The following is a 23,691-nucleotide window of genomic DNA, read 5'->3' as shown; positions in this document are numbered from 1 at the left end:
TTTCCGTCACTATTTCTCACCTCTACCCAAACTGGTTGTATATCTTGATCCCCAGGATTTAGGTAATCCCTTTTTATTCTACCAAAGTTATCCTTGGTTCACAGAGCAGTTGAACACCGTTTCCTAATTTCCTGTTCTTCTGGAATGTTATGTATTGTTATGGGCCAGTGTTTAGAGAACCCAAAGTGTAGCATAGAGTTCATCTGACCCACAACTTTTAACAGATTGTGGTATGGGAGCACACGACCCACTCTGCAGGTGTGGTACAGCAGAAATGGAAAAATATTTTTAAAAGCGAAACAAGGTTTATTCTATGAACTTAAGTTAACCTTTTTAAAACATACATTGAACATCTTAGCAACCATTAATTCAAATACAACCCCCAAAGAATACAGCACTATGCAGCTCCACCCACTCTCTGACATCACTGCAGTAGTAAACACCCATTTCTTAAAGGTACTCTCATGACAGTATCCTTGAATATTCAGATCCCAGTTCTTGTCATCCTGCAGCCACATCTCTGCAGTGATTATCGGAACTGAATTTCAAATACTCCAGTGAGCATTGTGTTGAGCAGGAGCATTGATCTGTTTCAACCTTTTGATTGTCTTCTGCATTTAAAAAAACTTTGTCTACTTTTTTGTGGACAAAGTACTGAATGCTTGCATCCAGCATGTGAATTTTCTTTTTTAAAAAGTTTAGAGTACCCAATCCTTTTTTCCAATTAAGGGGCCATTTAGCGTGGCCAATGCACCTAGCCTACACATCTTTGGGTTGTGGGGGAGGAACCCACGCAAACACGGGGAGAATGTGCAAACTCCACACGGACAGTGACCCAGAGCAGGGATCGAACCTGGGACCTCGGCGCCGTGAGGCAGCAGTGCTGACACACTGCGCCACCGTGCTGCCATCGCATGTGAATTTTCAATGATGATTTGTGATGTGATGCTTTGTGTAAGTTATAATACATCTAATTTTGGTCAAACAAATTCATGGCAAATAAAGTTTTCACGTGCATTTTTGATGCTAAGTGATGGGTACTGCTGGTACTTGAGTTTCTATCGAATTGTCTCCTGTACATATGAAATTCAGTATTATAGGCAGATTGATTTCGTAATTACGTAAAAGTAATCAAAAAGCCACTGTGCCAATAGACATAAAACATATGCACTATTTTTCTTTTCAGGATTGGAGCCTTCAGTATAAGAAAGCTAACAGATCATCTGAGAAGAATAAGAAAAAGTTAAGTGCAGGAAGTGAAAGCCGCCTTACAAACGACATCTCTCCTGAATCCTCTCCAGGGGTTGGACGGCGAAGGGCTAAAACCCCCAAGAGTTATCCTCCCACAAAGCATACATCGCATTTCTCTGTTCCAGACTGTGCAGAGCTTGAAAGGCTGAAACAGCGCATAAATTTCAGTGATTTAGATGAGGTAAGTTCATGGGCTGAATTGGCCTGAGATGTACATGAGCATTCATTTTCAATAATTTTTTTCAAAATATTTATTAAATTGTATTTTTCACAGATTAAAACTTTTGAATATTCAGAAGGAAGCACTTCAATCGGAAAAGGTGGGAGGTGGGGTTTGTGGTGGAAAGACAAAGTTCATCTCTTCCTCTTTATTTATTCATTAAAAAAAAAAATCACTGTCCCGGTGCTAAAATAGTTTGTAAATGCAGGTCTTCACAAAGGTTTGTACCAGTCAACCAACCACAATGCAACTAGTTTGTATAAATTAGTTAAACTGAAGAAATCAAAAGATAGCCAACATTTAAATGCAACTGCTTTGGGAACTTGAACTGTCTGTTGTTAAATCCACCTGTTGCGTGGCTGAAATAGTATTATTTGTCTCCTTTATAATTACTGTATAGTCTCCCCGACAAGTTGAGAAAAATATGAAACAGCCTGAAGCAGCGAAAAAGGAGTTTAAAAAAAATAATTCATGGGATGTGAGCATCGCTGTCTAGATCAGCATTTATTTCCCATTTTGAGTTGCCCTTGAGAAGGCGGTGGTGAGCTGCCTTCTTGAACCCCTGCAGTCCCTGTGGTGTAGGTACACCCAGTGTACTCTTAGGGAGGGAGTTCCAGGATTTTGACACGGCGAGAGTGATGAAGGAACGGCGCCATATTTTCATTTCATTTCATATTTCCCAGTCAGGATGGTGAGTGACTTGGAGAAGAACCTCCAGGTGTTGGTGTTCCAGGTATCTGCTGCTCTTGTCCTTTTAGATGGTAGTGGTTGTGGATTTGTACGGTGCTGCCGAAGGAACCTTGGTAAGTTCTTACAGTGCATCAGCGCACATGAGCCAATGATGCACTGTTCAGCGGTGGAGGGATTGAATGCTTGTGAAAGTGGTAGCAATTAAGTGGGCTGCTTTGTGCTGAATGGTGTTGAGCTTCTTGAGTTGTAGTTGCACTCATTCGAGTGAGTGGAGAGCATTTCATTACACTCCTGACTTACGCCTTGCAGATGGTGGACAGGGTTTCGTGAGACAGGAGGTGAGCTGCTCAGTGCAGTATTCATAGCCTTTGACTTGCTCTGGTAGCCACAGTATTTATATGGCTAGTTCAGTTCAGTTTCTGGTCAATCTGGTCAATGTGACACAAGGCTATTGATAGGAGGGGATTCAGCGATGGTGATGCCATTAGATGTCATTGAGCGATGGTTAGATTCCCATGTTGGAGTTGGTCATTGCCTTGTGCTTGTATGGCACAAATGTTACTTGCCAGTCATCAGTCAACACCTAGATGTTGATCAGGTTTTGGACCTTGACTACTTCAGTATCTGAGGAGTCATAAATGATGCTGAACGTTGTGCAGTCATCTTCAAACATTCCCACTTCTGATTTTATGTTGGAAGGAAGGTCATTGATGAAGCAGTTGAAGATGGTTGGGCCTAGGACACTATCCTGAAGAACTCCTGCAGTGATGTCCGAGATCTGATGCACCACCACAACCATCTTCCTTTATGCCAGGTATGACTCCGACCAGTGTAGGGTTTTCTCCTTGATTCCCATTCACTCCTGTTTTGCTGGGGCTCCTTGATGCCACACTTGGTAAAGTGCTGCCTTGACTTCAAGGGCAATCACTTTTAACTCACCGCTGGTGTTCAGGTCATTCATCCATGTTTGAACCAAGTCTGTAATGAGACCAGGGGCTGAGGGACCCTGGTGGAACCTAACTGAGAGCCTGAGAGCAGGTTATTGCTGATCAGTGCCGCTTGATGGTGCTGTTTATGGCACGTTCCATCACTTTACTGATGATCAAGAGTAAACTGATGGGCGGTAATTTGCCGCGTTTGATTTGTTCTGACGTTTGTGTACAGGACATACCTGGGCAATCTTCCACATTGCTTTGGAGATGCCGTTGTTCTCGCTGTACTTGGTGCAGCTTGGTTAGGGGCACAGCAATTTCCAGAGCACAAGCCTTCAGTGCTATTGCTGGAATATATTCAGGGCCCATACCTTTGCAGTACCCAGTGTCTTCAGCTGTTTCTGGATATCAGTAAGATCAAAAAGGAAGAGGTGTTGGACGTCTTGAGAAACATTAAGGTTGATAAGTCCCCAGGGCCTGATGGGATCTACCTTAGAACACTGAGGGAGGCAAGACAGAAATCTTTCATTGGCTACACGTGAAATCCTAGAGGACTGGAGAATAACTAATGTTCCTTTGTTTAAGAAGGGTAGCAAGGATAATCCAGGAAATACTGCTCGCTGAGCCTTACATTAGTGGTAGGAAAATTATTGGAGAGGATTCTTCAAGACATTATTTACTCCCATTTGAAAAAAGGATTAGTGAGAGGTTGTGTCTCACTAACTTCATCAAGTTTTTCAAGGAAGTGATGAAGATGACTGATGAAGGTGGGGCGGTTGGAGACTTGGGACGGAGAGATGGCAGATGGAGTTTAATCTGGACAAATGGTCTAATACAGATGGGAAATATGTAGTAAATGGCAGAACCCTTGAGAGTATTGACAGGCAGAGGGATCTGGGTATACAGGTCCACTGGTCACTGAAAGTGGTAACGCAGGTGGAGAAGGCAGTCGAGAAGACATACTGCATGCTTGCCTTCATCGGCCGGGGCATTGGTATAAAAATTAGCCATTCATGCTGCAGCTGTTTAGAACCGGAGTTAAGCCGCACTTGGAGTAGTGTGTTCAATTCTGGTCGCCACACTACCAGAAGGATGTGAAGGCTTTGGAGAGGGTGCAGAAGAGATTTATCAGGATGTTTCCTGATATGGAGGGCATTAGCTCTGAGCAGAGGTTGGATAAACTTTGTTTGTTCTCACTGGAACGATGGAGGTTAAGGGGCGACCTGATTGAAGTCTACAAAATTATGAGGGGTATGGACAGAGTGGATAGTCTGAAGCTTTTTCCCCAGGGTGGAAGAGTCAATTACTTGGGGACCAGATGAGATGTGTGACGGAGGTTTTTTTATCCGAAGGTAGTGGGTGCCTGGAAGTCACTGTAGTGTAGTGGAAGCAGGTTAGCACAGTTGCTTCACAGCTCTACAGTCCCAGGTTCAATTCCCGGCTTAGGTCACTGTCTGTGTAGAGTCTGCACGTCCTTCCCGTGTCTGCGTGGGTTTCCTCCGGATGCTCCGGTTTCCTCCCACAGTCCAAAGATGTGCGGGTTGGGCGGATTGGCCATGATAAATTGTTCTTCGTGTCCAAAAACATTAGGTGAGGTTACTCGGTTACGGGCAAAGGGTGGAGGCGAGGGCTTAAGTAGGGTGCTCTTTCCAAGGGCTGGTGCAGACTCGATGGGTTGAATGGTCTCCTTCTGCACTGTAAATTGTATGGTTCTATTCCATGATGGTGACTTTTAAGGGGCGTCTTGGCAAATGCATGAATAGGATGGGAACAGGGATCCGGCCCCGGAAGTGCAGAAGCATTTAGGTTAGACAGGCAGCATGGCCGACGCAGACATGGAGAGCTGAAGGGCCTGTTCCTGTGCTGTACATTTCTTTGTTCATGTGAAGTGAATTGATTTGGCTGAAGAGTAACATCTGTGATGCAGGGGACCTCCAGAGGAGGCTGAGATGGATAATCCACTTGGCACTTCTGCCTTAAGATTGTTGTCAATGTTTCAGCCTTATCTTTTGCACAGATGTGCTGGGCTCCTCCATCATTGAGGATAGGGATATTTGTGGAGCCTCTTCCGCCAGTGAATTGTTTAATTGTCCAAGAAACTAAAATGCCAAATGTTCTTTACAAAGACAAACTAATAGGGGGATGAAAAGAGGTAAACTTACCACTTGAATGGTAGAATGCCAGATGTCTATTCATTTCTGAAATCTTATTTTACACAATACTGTTATTACAAAGATAAAGTGGTAAAATTTGCTTAATCTTAAAAGTCTTAATTGCAAAGTTAATAGGACTCGACAGGCCATATTAAATTGGAATCTATTCTGTGTTATAAAATATGCACTTAACCAGAATTTCTTTCCTTGGCTGTCCTGAATTGTTCTTGAGAAGGTGGTGGTGAATTGCCTTGAACCCATTCTGAATTCGTCTTGAGACGATGGGAGTGAGCCGCTGCCTTGAACCTGTCCCAATTTTTCCTTGAGAAGGAGGTGGTGAGCTGCCACCTACAACCACTGCAGTCCACGTGGTATATTCACACTCTGAATGCTGCTAGCTGAGGTTTTTAAGAACTTTGTCCCAGTGACAGTGAAGGAATTCCAAATCAGTATGGTGTGTGACTTGGAGAGGAACCTGCATGTGGTGATGGTGTTGCCAAGCATCTGTACTTTCCTTGTTGGGATGGTGTTGTAAATAATAACAATCATTATTATCACAAGTAGGCTTAAATTAACACTGCAATGAAGTTATCGTGAAAAGCCACATTCTGGTGTCTATTTGGGTACATGGAGTGACTGTTCAGGTTGCTGCAGGATATCTTGTAGATAATGCACACTACTGCCGCTGTGCATAGTGATAGAGGGAGTTGGATCAAGGCAGTCTGGCGGGCTGCGTTGTCTTGAATGGTATCTTTAATGTGGTTGGAGTTGTACTCATTCAGAGAAGTGGAGCACATTCTTGCACTAATGCTTTGTGGATGAATGACAGGCTTTGGGAGTCACCTGGGTTACTTGGCTGAATTTCAAGTCTGACCTGCTCTTGTAGCCACGATATTTCTGTGGCTTGTCCAGTTTCTGGCCAGTGATGACTTGCAGGGTGTTAGTGGTGTGTGGGATTCAGTGATGGGAAAGCAGTTGAATTCCCAAGGGAGTTTGTTAGATTCTCTGTCTTGTTGGTGATGGTCTTTGTTTGGCACTTATGTGTCAGGATTACGACTTGCCACCAAAGATGACAGCTGAAGAAATGTAACTGACAACATAATTAATAATACCTGATGATAAAGGTGTGTTATATGAACATATTAGAATGCAATAATACATTCAAGCATTCCTTTTAGACTAAATACTATGATGTTTGTTGCTTAGCGGAGCATTGGAAGTGATTCTCATGGCAGAGCCACAGCTGCAAACAATCAACGTCCACCTGTTGAAAATAGAAAGCCATTCAACTTTCTTCAGCAGCAAATCAACAGCAACAAAAGCAAGGAACCTGACTTAAATCCACAAAGAAGAGAAACTAAGCTGCCTACTTCAAGGATGGATTTGTTTGGGTCCATAAGCAAAGATTCATTACCAAGTGATCATGTCTCACTTGGAGATGGCCAAGGTGAATCTGAAATAGAGAGTAGTCAGGTGAGATATTTAAATTTAAAGTTATATTTTTATGAATTAAGATAAACCAATTAACTCTTTCTGGTTTAAAGTGGGGTAATGGAGCTGGAAGGAAATGGAAGTAATTTTGTACTTGAAGGCAATTTTATCAATTTTAAGCATTGGGCATCGTTGCTAATGAGCGGATCTATCAAAATTCGGTGCCAGTTAATGACACAAATGGGTGAAACCCTTAATGGACATGCTGCAATATTCCTCTGCCCATTGCCTGTGATGCATTAACCTCGTTCATATGAATATCTCAATAGCGGTTTATAGACTAACTTGAGTGTAATTTTACCCTTTTTTATTACAAATAGATAATTGATTTAATTCGGCATTTATATGTGATGGTCAAATTGAATATTGCTGATTTCATTCATTTAGGGTGCATCACAAATTAATGGAGGGCAAAGAGGTTTGTACACCATTCTCCTGTCTGATGTTTCAGCTTGGGTTGGGGGTGGGGGTTGGGGGAAGAGAGGAGGAATGATGGTTCAATTCCCGCCCAGGGTGACACCATGTGTGGAGTTTCCACTTTCTCCTCTTATCTGCGTGGGTTTCCTCCAGGTGCTCCAATTTCCTCCCATAGTCCAAAGATGAGCAGGTTAGGTGGATTTGCCATGATCAATTGCCCCTTGATGTACAGGTTAGGTTACGGGGCTAGGGCGTGGGAGTGGACCTCGGTAGAGTGCAGGTCAGTGCAGATGTGATGGGCCGAATGGCCTCCTGCATTATAGGAATTCTATGATTCTAACTCAATTTAGTTGGTTACTGCTTTAATTAATATATCAAGCAATGAATTGGTTATGAATGTATGAAACGCCGACCCACTAATATTTTTCCACGTGTTAAGATACTTTCTAAGTAGTTGCCTGCATTTCTGTTCATATTTGTTAATGATGGATAAGTAGTCCCAGAGTCATCTTGTCTTGCTCAACTCTTGACATTTGCATGTTAAAATTATACTTTGTCTCAGTTGATTTTGGTCGTCACTATACCACAAGGAACTATTTAGGCTTGGCAACATTGATAGATTCATGTTCACCAGGATTAATGCAGATTCTACAACCTGTGAACTTTTGCATGTGCTACAACTCACTTGTCGCTGCTGGGCTAACCTTGGCAGACTTATCTGATTAGAAGGTTGTGGCTTGATGACATAATCAAGTCTTTGACACTTCACACAGTACTGAGGAAGTAGTTTCAGGTGAAACATTAAACTAAGGCACAGTCTCATATCACAAGGTGCATATCACAATGTATCATATCACAAGGTGCTATTCAAAGAAGAGCAAATAGTTATTTAAGTGTTCAAATCAACATTTATCCCCAAAACAACACAGAAAATGGATCTTGTCACTCCATGCTATTTGTATTTTGTAAATTGTCTGCCACGTTGCCCCTAAATTGCAACAGTGACCACAGTTCAACAGTACTACATTAGCTGTGTTAAGTGTTTTAAGAGATCTGACATTGTGAATGTAAGTTTATTCTTTAAATGTAATTTTTGAAAATAGAAGTGGAGATTGCAGCTGAATGGTTTTGTCAAACGAAAACTGATATTGTTTCTTGAGCAATGGGCAATTATCAGTAAAGCTCATGAGCATCTGCCATTCATTCTAGCAGACTGTGGAGCAGCCAGCAAAGATAATTCCTTAACTTTGTAATGACTCTAAACAGAGTGCTCATGATGCATTGAATGTACTCTGAGATAGAAATTGCGCAGCTTTTTTTTAACAGTCTCCATATTTTTTTTTGATAAATAGGTTGTGAGCAGACTTATACAGATTCGGGATTACATCAGCAAGGCTCATTCTATGCGAGATGACCTTATGGAAAAAAATGAAAGATCTGCGAATGTTGAGCGTTTGTCTCAGCTGATAAACCATCTAAAGGAACAGGAAAAATCATACATGAAATTTTTGCAAAAGATGCTGGTATGTTTCAGAACATTTGCATATTATTTGTGATAAAAAGAAAAGCTGTTTCAGGCTTCTGTGCACAATGTGTGCAGTTTGACTTCATAAGCCATAAAATTTGATCTAATGGTTTATTGTCATTACTTTTGTACTGGTCTCTTGCTCCCACAAACTTTTCTCTCCTAAAGGAGACGATTCATGCTCCGAATGGTACTCTGGGTATAAGAAACTCTTGTATCCCAACCAAATGATTGATGATCTGGTGTGCATGTAGACGGTCTCAACTGACTCTTTGAAAATGGTGAACATTGGAGACAAACCTGATAATGCCCATATCTGCAGCAAATGAACATTTCAGAAATCTCAATCCTAGGAGAAATCACTGAAATTCGTACAATTTAGTGATCAAGCTGGGTCATTTGGAGGCGGTGCGGAGCCACAGTGGTTAGCACTGCTGCCTCACAGCGCCAGACAACCAGGTTCAAATCCGACTTTGGTGGCTATCTGCGTGGAGTTTGCACTTTCTCCTCATGTCTGTGTAAGTTTCCTCCGAGTGCTCTGGTTTCCTCCTACAGTCTCAAGATGTGTAGTTTAGGTTGATTGACAATGCTAAATTGCCACTGAGTGTCCCTTAGGTTAGATGGGGTTACACGAATAGGGCGGGGGAGCGGGCCTAGACGGTGCTCTTTCAGAGGGTCGGTTCAAACACGATGGGTCAAATGGCCACCCTCTGCAGTGCAGGGATTCTATGATTCTTATGTGTTCTTTGGTGTACACTGTAGTCTCAATTAGATGCCATTAATTTAACTGGAGTGCATGAAATACAGTTGGACTAGTTGTGGGCAAACTCTTCAACTCCATAATTTATATTTTAAAATTAATAAGCATTTAAAAACCGATTAACCAAGGATATCCAACATAAATTTGTTGAATGTGCAACATGTTTAGAAACTTTGTGTGGGATTTACTGGATGTTCACGCCGGTGGAGAAATTCTGGTTCCGCGACGGCACATGGGTTTCCCGGTGGCGGGCTGCTGTCAACGGGAAGTCCAGTTGACTGCAGCGACCGGCAGATGCCGCTGGCGGGCTGCTTCCCCTGCTGATAAACATAGGACGGGGGGGGGGGGGGGGGGGGGGGGGGGGGCGCATTTAGCCCATTGTGTCTGCACGACCCTCTGAAGGAGCTGCCTACCTAGGTCCACTCCCCCATAATCCCACTTAACCTGCACATGTTTGGACTGTAGAAAGAAATCGGAGCATCCGGAGGAAAGAACTGAAGAAATGTGGAGAAAGTGCAAACTCCACACAGTCACGCAAAGGCTGGTATTGAATCTTAGAACATTTGTAACAAGTGTAACAGCATGAATGGAAATTTTGCGAAATAATAACAGAGTTGAGGTCAATGAAGGTTGTTCAGATTGGAGAACTTTTAGAAAACATGTTCTCTTTAATTTGCATGACCAGCAGTTCCCATGCAGGGTACACAAATGCTGGCCCCTCTAAATTATATTCCGCAGCTCCACATGCGCTTTTAAAATATTGCCCATGGTTAGGATACAGGACCAGAGCCCGGCTTTTGATCGGACACCGGATGAGAACCCCAAACAATTTTAAATTTGTAAAACTGAGGAAAGGATACTTCACCCCACGAGTAATTACTCTGACCAATAGTTATCTTTTTGTTAAAACAACTTAATCACATTATCATCAAAGAAATAGCTTTACAATTATCAGTTAAACAGTTTTTAAACAACATGAAAAACTTGAACTTATTATCTACACCTGCCACAAATTCCAATACAGTTCTAATGCCACTTACAAATAAAGTGAACAAAACAGGTTATTTGCTTATCTGTGTAGAGATCTTTAGAGAGAGAATGCTCAACCTAACGTATTTGGCAAAAGCTGCTGCTCAAATTAAAATCCTATAATAGACTGACTGCAAAACTGCAGATGGATTTGGCTCCTCCCATTAATTAGATTATCTGCACCACTTGACCTGCTTAGCTAAAACGAAACATCACTCCCTCAAATTATCTACACTCCAGGGAATCTTCAGCAGTCAAAACATGATTCCATTACTCCCTTTATCTGTAACCAAGTAAGTGGTTGGAATGAATGATCACCTAACCTTTTAAGACTGAATAATTACAGCTTTAGCAGACACACTGCCTGTAGGTATTTTAAACTAGGGTTTTTACATTAGTGCAACAGAATACAAAATGATATATAATTTCTATATTAATCATATGCACTTGCAAATTATTGCAAATGGTGTCGACTTGTATGATAGGGAAGTGGAGTATAATTGTTGGAAAATGTGAAGTTGTCCATTTTGGCAGGAAGAATAAGAAATAAGCATATAATCTAAATATTGAGAGATTGCAGAGCTCTGAAATGCAGAGGAAGCTGCGTGTCCGAGTGCGTAAATTGCAGAAGGTTAGTATGTAGGTACAGCAAGGAATTAGTATGTTACAAGGAAGCAGATCAGAGTAGGTTTACGAGACTAATACTGGAATGGGGAGGTTGTATTGTGAGGTTGGACAGGTTCGGTTTTTAATTGGCTGAAGTTTAGAAGAGTAAGAGGTGACTTGATCAAAACGTGTAAGATCCTGAATGGCTTTTTTATAATCATTCATGGGACGTTGGCATTGCAGGCTGTGCCAGCATTTATTGCCCATCCCGAATTGCCCTTGAGGGGGCAGTTAAGGGTCAACCACATTGCTGTGGGTCTGGAGTCACATGTAGGACAAACCAAGTAAGGACGACAGATTTCCTTTCCTAAAGGACATCAATAAACAAGATGTTTTTTTTTAACGACAATCGACAATGGTTTGTTTCATGGTCACCATTTGACTTTTACTGCCAGATTTTTCTGGACTTCAATTTCACCATCTGCAATGGTGGGATTTGAACCTGGGTCCCAGAGCATTACGCTGGTTTACTGGTCCAGTGACGATACCACTACGCCAATGGATCAAAATGTGTTCACTCATTTTAACCACTGGTTAAAATTAAGGGATTGTCCATTTAAGAGGGGAACAAATTTTTTTTCTGAGGGTATTGAGTCTTTGGGACTAGCTTCTCTAAAAGGCAGTGGACGGAAGCAGAGTCTGGATTTTTTTTTAAAGGCAGAGCGAGATACATTCTTTTCTTTTTAGAAAATATTTTATTGAAGCATTTATAGTTTTAACACTTTTCAACAACAACATCCGACAGAACCCACAATGACCCCCCCTCGGATCTTCCGACACTCCTAATATTGCCACCTCTGGACTCGGAGCCACCTTCTCTTGCACGACCTCTCTCATGACGTTGGCAAATCCCTGCCAAAAGCCCCTCGGCCACGTCCAGAACATGTGTATATGATTCTCCTGTCTGTCACCACTGTCCCCACACCCTCAGGGCTGCCATTACCAGGCTTGCAGAGTACCGAGCCAGCGAGAACGGCAGAGGTGCTGTTAACAATACCCTCAAACACATGCCCTTACAGGATGCTGCCTCCACTCGCTCCCACACCGACTCCTCCCCCACTTCCTGATGATCGATATATTCGCTGCCCAGTAATAGTTAAAAAGTTTGGAAGAGCCAGCCCTCCCCCATACCCCCGCTCCAGCAACATCGTGGGGTTTTACCAGCCCAAATAAATCCTGAAATTACTGCATTTCTCATCCTAAAAAACGCCTTGGGGATTAAAAATTGGGAGACACTGAAAAACAAATAGCAACCTCGGGAGGACTTTCATTTTCATAGTCTGTACCCTCCCTGTCAGAGACAGTGGGAGCACGACCCACCTTCAGAAGTACCCCTTCATCTGCTCCACTAGCCTACCCAGATTCAATTTGTGGAGCTGTCCCCATTCCCGTGCCACATGGATACCTAAGTACCTAAAGCTCCTTGCCACCACCTTGAATGGCATCTCTCCCACTTGCCTCTCCAGCCCCCTTGTCTGGATCACAAACACCTCACTTTTGCCCATGTTCAATTTAAACCCTGAAAACCGGCCAAATTCCTCTCATATCCCCATAATTCCTCCAATCTTCCCCAACAGTTCTGATATATATGAGAGCAAATCGTCCACATAGAGTGAGACCCAATGCTCTACCCTCCCCTCCCCACCTTGTACTATCCCCTGCCAGACCTTCGAAGCTCGCATTGCCAAAGGCTCTATAGCCGGGGCAATCAGTAGTGGGAAGAATGGACATCCCTGCCTCGTCCCCATAAGTATCCCCACTCCACCCGATCAAAGGCCTTCTCTGGGTCCATAGCCATCACCAACTCAACCGTGCGTCCCTCCACAGGCATCATGATAACATTCAAGAGCCTCCTAATATTGACCGGCAGGTGTTGCCCCTTAACAAACCCCGCCTGATCTCTCCCTATTGTCCCTGGGGCACAATCCTCGATCCGTGTGGCCAGGATCTTTGCCAGCAGTTTGGCATCCACATTCAACAGGGAGATTGGTCTATACGACCCACAGTTTTCCGGGTCTTTGTCTTGCTTTGAAATGAGAGAAATCGATGCCTGCAACAACGTCTGGGAAAACACTCCCAACACCTTTGCTTCGTTGAAGGCCCTTACCAACAACTAACCCTAACCCCCAAAAACGTTTTCTAAGATTTGACTGGGTATCGGTCTGGTCCCGGGGCCTGACCCGATTATATCACCTCCAGCTCCTCTTGCCTCGCCAAGCCCAATTGGGGCTCCCAGACCCTTTTCCAGCTCCCCGTCCAACTTTGGGAACTCCACCCTCCTAAAAATCGCCTCATCCTCTCTTCTCAGGCTGGGGGTTCGGATTTTTACAGCTTGCTGTAGAAATCTCAAAACACTGCACTCACGCCCGCTGGATCCAAGATCTCTTCCCCCCCCCCCCCCCCCCCCCCCCCACCCCCCCCCACCCACCACCCGGGTATCTCTCACTTTCCTGATTCCCGATCTCTCTTGCCGCCTCTTGCTTCCTCAAATGATGCACCAGCATCCTGCTCGCTTTTTCCCCGTACTCATCGACACCACTGTCGCTGAGTATTCAGCATCTATCCGCTCTGCCAGCAGCGTTCTATCCAGCACAAAGAAATCTATTTGGGAGTACACCTTGTGCACATGGGAGTAGAACGAAGTGCTCCATGAACCCCGGAGTTGCTTAGCCGCGGCTGATACCTTCCCCGACCTGTGGCTCGACCAGTCCAGTCTTGGATCCAGGACCACCCCCCAAAATCAGCCCATGAGGATCCAGGTCCGGAATCCTCCCCAGCACCCGCCTCATAAATTCCACATCGTCCCAATTCGGGGCATAAATATTCACCTCGACCGCTACCCGCTTGTTGCCATCCCCTTCGTTCTAAAGTCCAACCCATTCCTCACTCAACCTGATCTGATTCCCTGCCTTCAGGTGTGTCTCATGCAGCATGGCCACATCTGCTTCAGTCATCTCAAGCGTACAAACACACAGGCCCTCTTGATTGGCCCATTCAAACCTCGAACGTTCCAAGTGACCAGCCTGGTCGGGGAGCACCCTGCACCCCCACTTCCCTCCCGCCGTCATCAACCCTCCTCTTCATTTTAAAGGCCCCATCCCTGTCAGCAGTACTCCTCTCCTCTCTCTCTCTCCTCTCTCTCTCTCCTCTCTCTCTCTCTCTCTCTCTCATCTCTCTCTCTCTCTCTCTCTCTCTCTCTCTCTCTCTCTCTCTCTCTCTCTCTCTCTCTCTCCCCCCCTCTCTCTCTTCCCCCCCCGCACCGGCCCCTTGCTAATCTTCAGCTCACCCCCCCCCCCCCCCCCCCCCCATTGTGCTTCTGTGAACTAGCCTGGCAGCTCCCGCTCCTGGCGCCTAGCATACCCACCCGCTCAAACAATCAATAGGAACAGAAAAAAGAAACCAACCCCCCATCCCTTGACGATGAACAAAAGCGAGGAACAGAACTGAAGGCAAAAACAAGGGAAAAAATAAATGGCCCCGAACAAAATTGTTTACAGCAGCATCAGAACCCCTCCACCAAAGTTCAAGGTCCACCTTCTCCTGCCAGTCCATTGTCTCTCATAAACTCCGCTGTCCCCTCCGAAGATCCAAAATACAGCTCCTGACACCACCATAAGTCACCCGTAGGCGCGCCGGTACAACAGTCCAAACTTCACCCCCTTGTTAGATGCTGCCTTGACCTTAGTAAAAATAGCCCTCTTCTTGGCCAGTTCTGCACTCGGGTCCTGGCACACGTGAATCTCACTGCCCTCCCAGGCGCACCACCTCGTCTGCCTGGTCCACCTCATGAATTTCTCTTTATCAAGGAACCGATGCAGCTGCACCACCATTGCCCATGGCGGCTCGTTCCCCTTGGGCCTTCTTATCAACGCCCTGTGTGCTCGGTCCACCTCCAATGGCTGGTCAAACGCACCTTCACCAAGCAGCGTCTCGAGCATCTTCCCCATGCACACGCCAGCACGGCTCCTTCGTACCCCTCTGGCAGACCCACGATAAGAATATTCTGCCTGCATGACCGGTTCCCAAGTCCTCCAACTTCTCCCCCAACCGCTTCTGGTGGACCCGCATTAGCCCCATTTCCGCCATCGAGGCGAACTGTTTATCATGCTCCCTCGTCAGCTCCTCCAACTTGTGGAGCGCCTGACCGTGGGCTGCCAGCCTGTCTCCACGCGGTCAACCACCGCCTTGATTGAGTCCACAGCTTTGGCCAGGTCCTCCAGATTCCTTTCGTTGCTGGGCCGCTCCCTGCCCCTCCGCCATCTCCACGTGTGTTGCCAGTTCCACACCCGCTTCAACCGACTTACTCCTCCTTTTTCGGGCACTTCTGGCCCTCAGCTCCATAAATTAGAGGGTCAATCTCCTGTATTCAAACTCTTACACCTTTTTCTGTCTCACTTCCACTTGAAAACCAGGAAAATGCCCAAAAAAGACTGCCATGAGCGGGAGCTGCCAAATGTGCGATTACTCGTTCCATGGCTGCCACTGCAAGTCCCCGATAGATAGATTCTTGACAAGCAAGGGAGTAAAAGGCTAGATGGGAATGTGGAGTTGAGCTGACAATTAGATCCACCATCATGTTGAATGGCAGAGCAAGATCAAGGGCCGAGTGGTCTGCTCCTGATTTGTATGTCCGTATTCTTGTATGTAGATAATTTGTACTGGTGATCACAATCTCAAACATTTACTGAAGGCACAAAAGCAGGAGATTTAGTGAACAGTCATATCGACTATTAAAGGAAGACATAGAAGGCAAGAAAAAAAAGATTTGACCATTTGGTTGTTATTCTGCCATTCACAAGGTTTGGCTGACCTTTACTACAGCATACCTCCTGAACTATTCCCAGTTTCCTGAATTCCCTTATTGCCCAACAATCTTCAGCCTCTGTCTTGAATTTACTCAACAATTTTGTGAAGAAATGCCCAAAGATGTGGATGAACTGAGAGATTTTGGTGCACAAATGGAAATTCAGTACAGGTAGTTAAAGGCACAATAGAACTGTAGAAATGTGGACCTTATTCATATGATATAGTGTACAAGTAAAAACAAAATCATACATTTGAATAAAACATTTGAGTACAATACTGTTATGGGCCAGGGTTTAAACACCCTAAAGTGTATTGTGGAGTCCACCTGACCAATAACCTTTATGTTGAATTCGGCTAGGATGAGCACAAGAGCCTTCACTTGAGGTGTGATTCAACAGTCTTCCGAGACACTTTTTAATCAAAATAAGCTTAATTCTAAGAACTGAGTTAAATTTATATACAGCAAGAATTTTTAACGATATCAAAACATAAAGACACCCCACAGCGACAGTAATCTATGTTTAACACTTAATGAACCCCCCCTTAACTGTTCCAATACCAAAACAAAATCCCATAAACCAAAAACCCCTTTTCAAGGGCGTGGCCCAGCACTCTGCATTCTCACTTAAATAAGACTGGCTTTTCTTGAGATTCTGACCACCTCTCACCAGCAGGTTTAAACCCTTCCAGAAAGCAAACTATATCTAAAGCCACCACCAAGGTGATTTTTACTTGGCCCCCCTACTATACTCCCTGCACACAAGACTGAGTGGCAAAGTTTGGTTCCAACTCCATCCACAAGTTTACTGACGATACGACCAGACGGGTCAGAATACAGGAGGGAGATAGAGAACCTAGTGGAGTGGTGCATCGACAACAATCTCTCCCTCCAATGCCAGCAAAACTAAAGAGCTGGTCATTGACTTCAGGAAGCAAAGTACTGTACACACCCCTGTCAGAATCAACAGGGCCCGAGATGGAGATGGTTAGCAGCTTCAAATTCCGAGGGGGACACATCACCAAAAATCTTTCCTGGTCCACACACGTCGACGCTACCACCAAGAAATCACAACAGCACCCATACATCCTCAGGAAACTAAGGAAACTCGGCTTGTCCACATTAACTCTCACCAACGTTTACAGGTGCATCATAGAAAGCATCCTATCTGGCTGCATCACAGCCTGGAATGGCAACTGCTCGACCCAAGAAACTTAGAGTATTGTGACCATAGCCCAGGCCATCACAATATCCTGCCTCCCATCCATTGACTCCATCTGCACCTCCAGCTGCCCGGGGAAAGCGGGCAGCATAAGCAAAGACCCCTCCTACAACAGCACCTTTGTCAGTAACCCCCCCTTCCCTTAAACTAAACAACTACTTCATCCGCCTCTGCTGCACTAACCACCTCATCACCCCCCACTACGCTCCAATAAATAGCCCGCCCAGCTTGCCTAGCAGCCCCCTCCAAAGGCACCTAAACCTCCTATCCTCTGCTGATTCCCCCCGCCACCCCTACCCGCACATCTCCCAAGCAGCAATGAAACAAAATTAAAAAAAGTGCACTCCCCCTCAATCGCGACAAAACATCTCGAAGAAGAAAACTTCTCCAACAACTACCAAAAACAAAGATTCAAGACAAATCGGACTGAAAAAACACCCATCTCCTCATACCTCCTCCACAGTTCGATGTCGACCTTCCCCTGTCAGTCCATTGTCCCTTACAAATTCTATTGCCTCCTCTGGTGTTCCAAAATAGTTCTCGTGGCTATTAGAAGTCACCCTGAGGCGGGCCGTGTACAACATCCCAAACTTCACCCCCTTTTTAAAGAGGGCAGCCTTCATCTGGTTAAACCTGCCCCCCCCCCCCCCCCCCCCCCCCCCCCCCCCCCCTCCCCCTCCCCCAGGCCTGGTACACCCGAAGCTTGCTCCCCTTCCAGATGCACCTCCTCGTCTGCCTCGCCCATTTCCGTATCTTTTCCTTGTCCAGGAACCGTTGAAGACGCACCACCATTGCCCTCGGTGACTGATTCATCTGCGGCTTCCTCATCAGCGCCCTGTGCGCTCAGTTGACTTCTAGGGTCCAGTCTAGGCCCCCTCCCCCACCATCTTCGACAACATCTTGGCTACCTGCGAGCCCACGCCTTCTCCCTCGATGCCTTCAGGCATCCCCATGATTCTTAGGTGCTGTCTCTGGGAACGGTTCTCCAAGTCCTCCACCTCCTCCATTAACCGCTGCTGAGTCACCCACATCACACCTGTCTCGGCCGCCAACGAGGCAGGATGCTCCTCGTGCTCCCTCATGCCTCCCCCACTTTCTGAATGGCCTGGGACTCCAGCCTCTGCTCCAACAGGTCAATTCCTGCTTTTAACGGCTCTACTGCCTTGGCTAGATCCTCCTTGGGCTCCTTCCTCTGTCGGCTAAACTTTTCAGTTGGCAAGTCCACCAGTTGTTCTGTCGACTGCTGGGCAAGCCAGGCAGACCCTTTACACTCCGCCTCTTTTCCTGTGGCGCACAAAGATTCCCTTGTTCCAACTGCTCCCTTCTTCTTGACCCATTTGTGGTCCATGGATCCATCCACCAGCCTCACCGGTGGAGGCAAACTTTCCTCCAGCCAGTCCTACATCTCTTTTCTGCAAAACATCCATCCTACAAGCGGGGAAAAGGTCCAAAAAAAAACCAGCCTCGACTGGGAGCTGCCAAATGCGCGACCACACACACCATGGCCGCGGCTGGAAGTTCCGGATTTGCTAAATTTTTCTAGTCACTCATGCTGTCGTGACTTTACCACTTTGTGCTCTTCGGAGTACCTGATTCCTTGGCACAAAATATTTTTAGACCTTTTTTTGACTTTGACCACTCTGTCCTTGTGGACAAATAATTAGATCATTGTGGACAAATAAATCATGGCAGTAGTTGCTGAGTTGTAATGATCACTGATCACAGAATAATACAGTGCCAGAAGAGGTCCTTCCGCCCATCGAGTCTGTACCAATGCATGAAAGACACCTCACCTGCCTACCTAATCCCTGCACTTGGCCCACAGCCTTGAATGTTATGACTTGCCAAGTGCTCATCCAGGTACTTTTTAAACGATGTGAGGCAACCCGCCTCTACCACCCGCCCAGGCAGTGCATTCGAGACCGTCGCCATCCTCTGGGTAAAAAGGTTTTTCCTCAAATTTCCCCTAAACCTCCTGCCCCTCATCTTGAACCTGTGTCCCCTTGTAACTGACCCTTCAACTAAGGGGAGCAGCTGCTCCCTATCCACCCTGTCCATGCACCTCATAATATTGTACATTTTGATCATGTCGCTCTCAGTTTTCTCTTCTCCAGCGAAAACAACCCAAGCCTATCCAAGCCCTCTTTCTAACTTAAATGTTCCATCCCAGGCAACAACTTGGTGAATCGCTGCAGTGCAATCAGATAATCACGTCCTTCCTATAATCTGGTGACCAGAATTGCACATAGTACACCAGCTGTGGCCTCTGCAAAGTTCTATACAACTCCAACATGGAGTATTGTGCACTGTTTTGGTCCCCTTATTTGAGGAAAGATGCAGTGGCATTGGAGGCAGTTCAGAGGAGGTTCACTGGGTTGATTGCAGAGATGAGGGATTTGTCACATGCAGAGAGATTGAACAGTTTTGGCCTATACACTCTCGAGTTTAGAAGAATAGAAGAATGAGGGGATATCAAATTGAAGTATACAAGATGATAAAAAGCACAGACAAAGTAGACATGGAGTGGGTGCTTCCTCTGGTCGGGCACTCTAGAACAAGAGGTCATAGTCTTCAGATAAGAGGCCGCAAATTTAAAATGGAGGTGAAGAGAATCTACTTCTCCCAAAGGGTTTGAATCTGTGGAATTTGCTATCCTAGAGTGTGTTGGATTCTGGGACAGTGAGTAAATTGAAGGAAGAGTTGGACAGGTTTTTAATTGGTCATGGGGTGAAGGGTTGTGGAGAACAGTAGGATTGTGGAGTTGAAGATCAGGATGAGATTAGCCATGATCGAATGGCAGAGCAGACTCGATGGGCCAAATGGCCTAATTCTGCTCCTACATATCTTATAACCTCCCTGCTTTTGTAATCTGTGCCTCGATTGATCAAGGCAAGTGTCCCATATGCCTTTTTCACCACTCTATTAACCTGCCCTTCTGCCTTCAGAGATCTATGGACAAACACACCAAGGTCCCTTTGTTCTTCGGAACTTCCCAGTGTCGGGCCAGTCTTTGAATACTTCCTTGTCAAATTACTTCTTCCAAAGTCGATCATCTCTCACTTCTCAGAGTTAAATTTCTTCTGCCCATTTGGCCATCCCGTCTGTATCTTCCAGTAACCCGAGGCACTCAACCTCACTGTTAATCGCCTGGCTAATCTTTGTATCACCTGCAAAAGTACTGTTCCTACCCCACATATAATCATTTAGAGAAATGACGAATAATAGGGGACCCAGCACAGTCCCCTGTGGTACGCCACTGGACACTGGCTTCCAGTCACTAAAGCAGACGTCTGTCATCACCCTGGCTCCTACAGCTCAGCCAGCTTTGAATCCACCTCATCAAGGAAGTGAGAGGTCGATTGCACTTTGTATTAAAATCCATAGATCAGATGCTGTAAGGTTGAGTTCATTGAATTCTCAATCGTTTATATACTATTAATGAGGTTTATAAATCAGGGACCGTATTGTAATCTATTTGTTTTATATCTTATTTGTTGAATGATTTACCGTTTTGTGGTTGTGGCAAGAGATAGTGGCATTGGGAGGTGGGATTCAAACATTTTCCAGTGAAGTCCAGACAGAGCTTTTTCCCCATTTCAGCAAGGAAACACATGCAGTTTGAATCTGTCAGAGTAACTTTGGCGCATTTTACCTAGTTTCAGTTCTTGTTTCTGAATGGATTTGAGTGTGTTCATATGATGTTTGGCAATTCCAGTACCAAACAGGCACCATTTATTTAACAATGGGTCTTGCATAACTATGCATCACAGTGGATAAGCCAGTTTGAAATGCATAGTGATGCTTGAGAAGACGTAGCACTTCAGAATCACAGAAAAATACTGTGCAGAAAGGCCCTTTGGCCCATCGGGTCTGCACCGCCACGTGAAAGGCACCTGACCTACCAATCTTAATCCCATTTGCCAGCACTTGGCCCATAACCTCAAATGTTAAGACGTACCAAGTGCTCATCCAGGTACTTGTTAAAGGATGTGAGGCCACCTGCCTCTACCACCCTCCCAGGCAGTGAGTTTCAGACCGTTGCCACCCTCTTAACCAACCCTTCAACAAAGAGGAACAGCAGTTCTCTGTCCATGCCCCTCATAATTTTGTACACCTCGGTCAAGTCGCCCTCAGTCTTCTCTGCTCCAGCGAAAACAACCCAAGCCTATCCAACCTCTCTTCATAACTGAAATGTTCCATCCCAGGCAACGTCCTGGTGAAATGCCTCTGCACTCGCTGTAGTGCAATCACATCCTTTCTATAATGTGGCGACCAGAACTTCACACACTACTCCAGCTATGGCCTCAACAATGTTCTACACAATTCCAACATGACTTCCTTACTTTTGTAATCTATGCCACAATTGATAAAGGCCATATAATCTTCTCACCACCCTATTAACCTGCCCTTCTGCCTCAGAGATTTATGGACAAACACACCAAGGCCTCTTTGTTCCTAAGCACACGAGGCTAAATAACTGGCTTTTAAAACAGACCAAGGCAAACCAGCAGCGTGGGTTCAATTCCCGTACCAGCCTTCCCGAACAGGTGCAGGAATGTGGCGACTAGGGGCTTTTCACAGTAACTTCATTTGAAGCCGACTTGTGACAATAAGCGATTTTCATTTCATTTCATTCCTTGAATATTTCCTTATAAAATTGCTCCTTCCAAAGTGCAACACCTCACACTTTTCAGGATTAAATTCCATCTGCCACTTTTCTGCCCATTTGACCATCCCATCTACATATTCCTGTAACCCAAGGCGCTCAGCCTCATTGTTAACCACTCGGCCTATCTTTGTGTCATCCGCAAATTTACTGATCCTACCCCCCACATTGTCATCTAAGTAATTTATGTAAATGAAGAATAATAGGAGATCCAGCATAGATCCCTGTGGTACGCCACTGCTGACTTCCAGTCCCTAAAGTAGCTGTCTGTCATCACCCTCTGTTTTCTACTTTTTAATCTAGCTTCCTGAATTCCTGTTGCCAGACCTTGTCCCCCTTTTCTACCTATTCATTGGTAATAACGTGTACCGATATCTGCCTTATCACCCTCTCCCTTCAGGATGCCCTGCAGCTGTTCAGTGACATCCTGGATCCTGGCACCAGGGAGATAACGCACCATCCTGCAATCTTTTTCACGACCATAGAACCTCTTATCTGTGCCCCTGACTATGGAGTCCCCGATGACTATTGCTCCTTCCCTGCATCTTCAACTTCTTCCCTGCTGCCATCAGACTTTTGAATGGACTTAACTCGTAGGGGCAGCCCGGTAGCATAGTGGTTAGCACAATTGTTTCACAGCTCCAGGGTCCCAGGTTTGATTCCTGGCTTGGGTCATTGTCTGTGCGGAGTCTGCACGTTCTCCCAGTGTGTGCGTGGGTTTCCTCCGGGTGCTCTGGTTTCCTCCCACAGTCCAAAGATGTGCAGGTTAGGTGGATTGGCCATGCTAAATTGTCCTTGGTGTTCAAAATTGCCCTTAGTGTTGGGTGGGGTAACTGGGTTGTGGAGATGGGGTGGGAGAGTGGACTTGGGTGGGGTGCTCTTTCTGAGAGCCGGTGCAGACTTAATGGGCTGAATGGCCTCCAGCACTGTAAATTTTATGATTCTATGATTAAGTTGATGTTTTCTCTACATCACAGTTATGACCTGTAACATTAAATTCTGTAGTCTCTCCTTCCCTATGTACGGTATACACTGTATAGCATGCAAGAAACAACACTTTTCACTGCATACTAATACATGTGACAATAATAAATCAAATCAAATCTTTTGCGCCTTGACCCTCCCTGCTGAACAACAGAGCCAGTCGTGGTGCCACTGTTCTGGCTGCTGCTGCTGTTGTATGCCGAGGGGCCGCCACCACCAACCCCCCACCCCCCAACAGTGTCCAAAACGGTATATTTGTTAGAGAGTGGGACAACCATGGAGGATTCCTGCACTGACTGCCTGCCCTTTCTAGTGGTCACCCATCTGTCTGCCTGCACCTTGGGTGTGACGATGTCTCTAATTCCTGTCACTGATGCTTTCCATCAAGGGAGGCAGTGCTGTAGCGGTATTGGTATTGTCACTGGACTAGTAAACCAGAAACTGAGTGTGATGCTGTGGGACCCAGGTTCAAAGCCCGCCATTGCAAATGGTGATATTTGAATTCAGTAAAATCTGGAATTAAAAGTCTACTGATGACCATGAAACTATTGTCGCTTGTTGTAAAACCCCATCTGATTCACTATTGTCCTTTATAACAATGCAGTTACTGTGAAAATCCCCCAGTCGCCACACTCCGGTGCCTATTTGGGTGCACAGAGGGAGAATTCAGAATGTCCAATACACCTAACACCACGCCTTTCGGGATATGTGGGAGGAAACCGGAGCACCTGGATGAAACCCAGGTAGAAACGGGGAAAATGTGCACACTCCGCACAGGCAGTGACCCAAGCCGGGAATCGAACCTGGGTCCATGGCGCTGTGAAGCAACAGTGCTAACCAATGTGCTACTGTGCCTCGCATCCCTCCACTAAAGAAGAATC

The 23,691-nt window shown here is 45.5% G+C and overlaps 1 protein-coding gene across 8 annotated transcripts in view; it reads left to right on the top strand.

Moving 5' to 3' along the window:
- pcm1 (pericentriolar material 1) overlaps window positions 1–23,691 on the top strand; it is a 263,929-nt gene that overhangs the window by 9,497 nt on the left and 230,741 nt on the right. For all 8 annotated transcript variants that reach the window (XM_038791084.1, XM_038791089.1, XM_038791083.1 and 5 more), the window contains exons 3-5: window positions 1,187–1,432; window positions 6,453–6,719; window positions 8,507–8,677. In XM_038791084.1, the coding sequence (XP_038647012.1) occupies window positions 1,187–1,432; window positions 6,453–6,719; window positions 8,507–8,677 (684 nt within the window). The remainder of the gene's footprint in view (window positions 1–1,186; window positions 1,433–6,452; window positions 6,720–8,506; window positions 8,678–23,691) is intronic.

Source organism: Scyliorhinus canicula, chromosome 3 (assembly GCF_902713615.1).
Source record: "Scyliorhinus canicula chromosome 3, sScyCan1.1, whole genome shotgun sequence".
Classification (NCBI taxonomy): Eukaryota; Metazoa; Chordata; class Chondrichthyes; order Carcharhiniformes; family Scyliorhinidae; genus Scyliorhinus; species Scyliorhinus canicula.
Note: the sequence above shows the minus strand (reverse complement) of the source record. Positions and strands in the feature narration are given on the sequence as shown.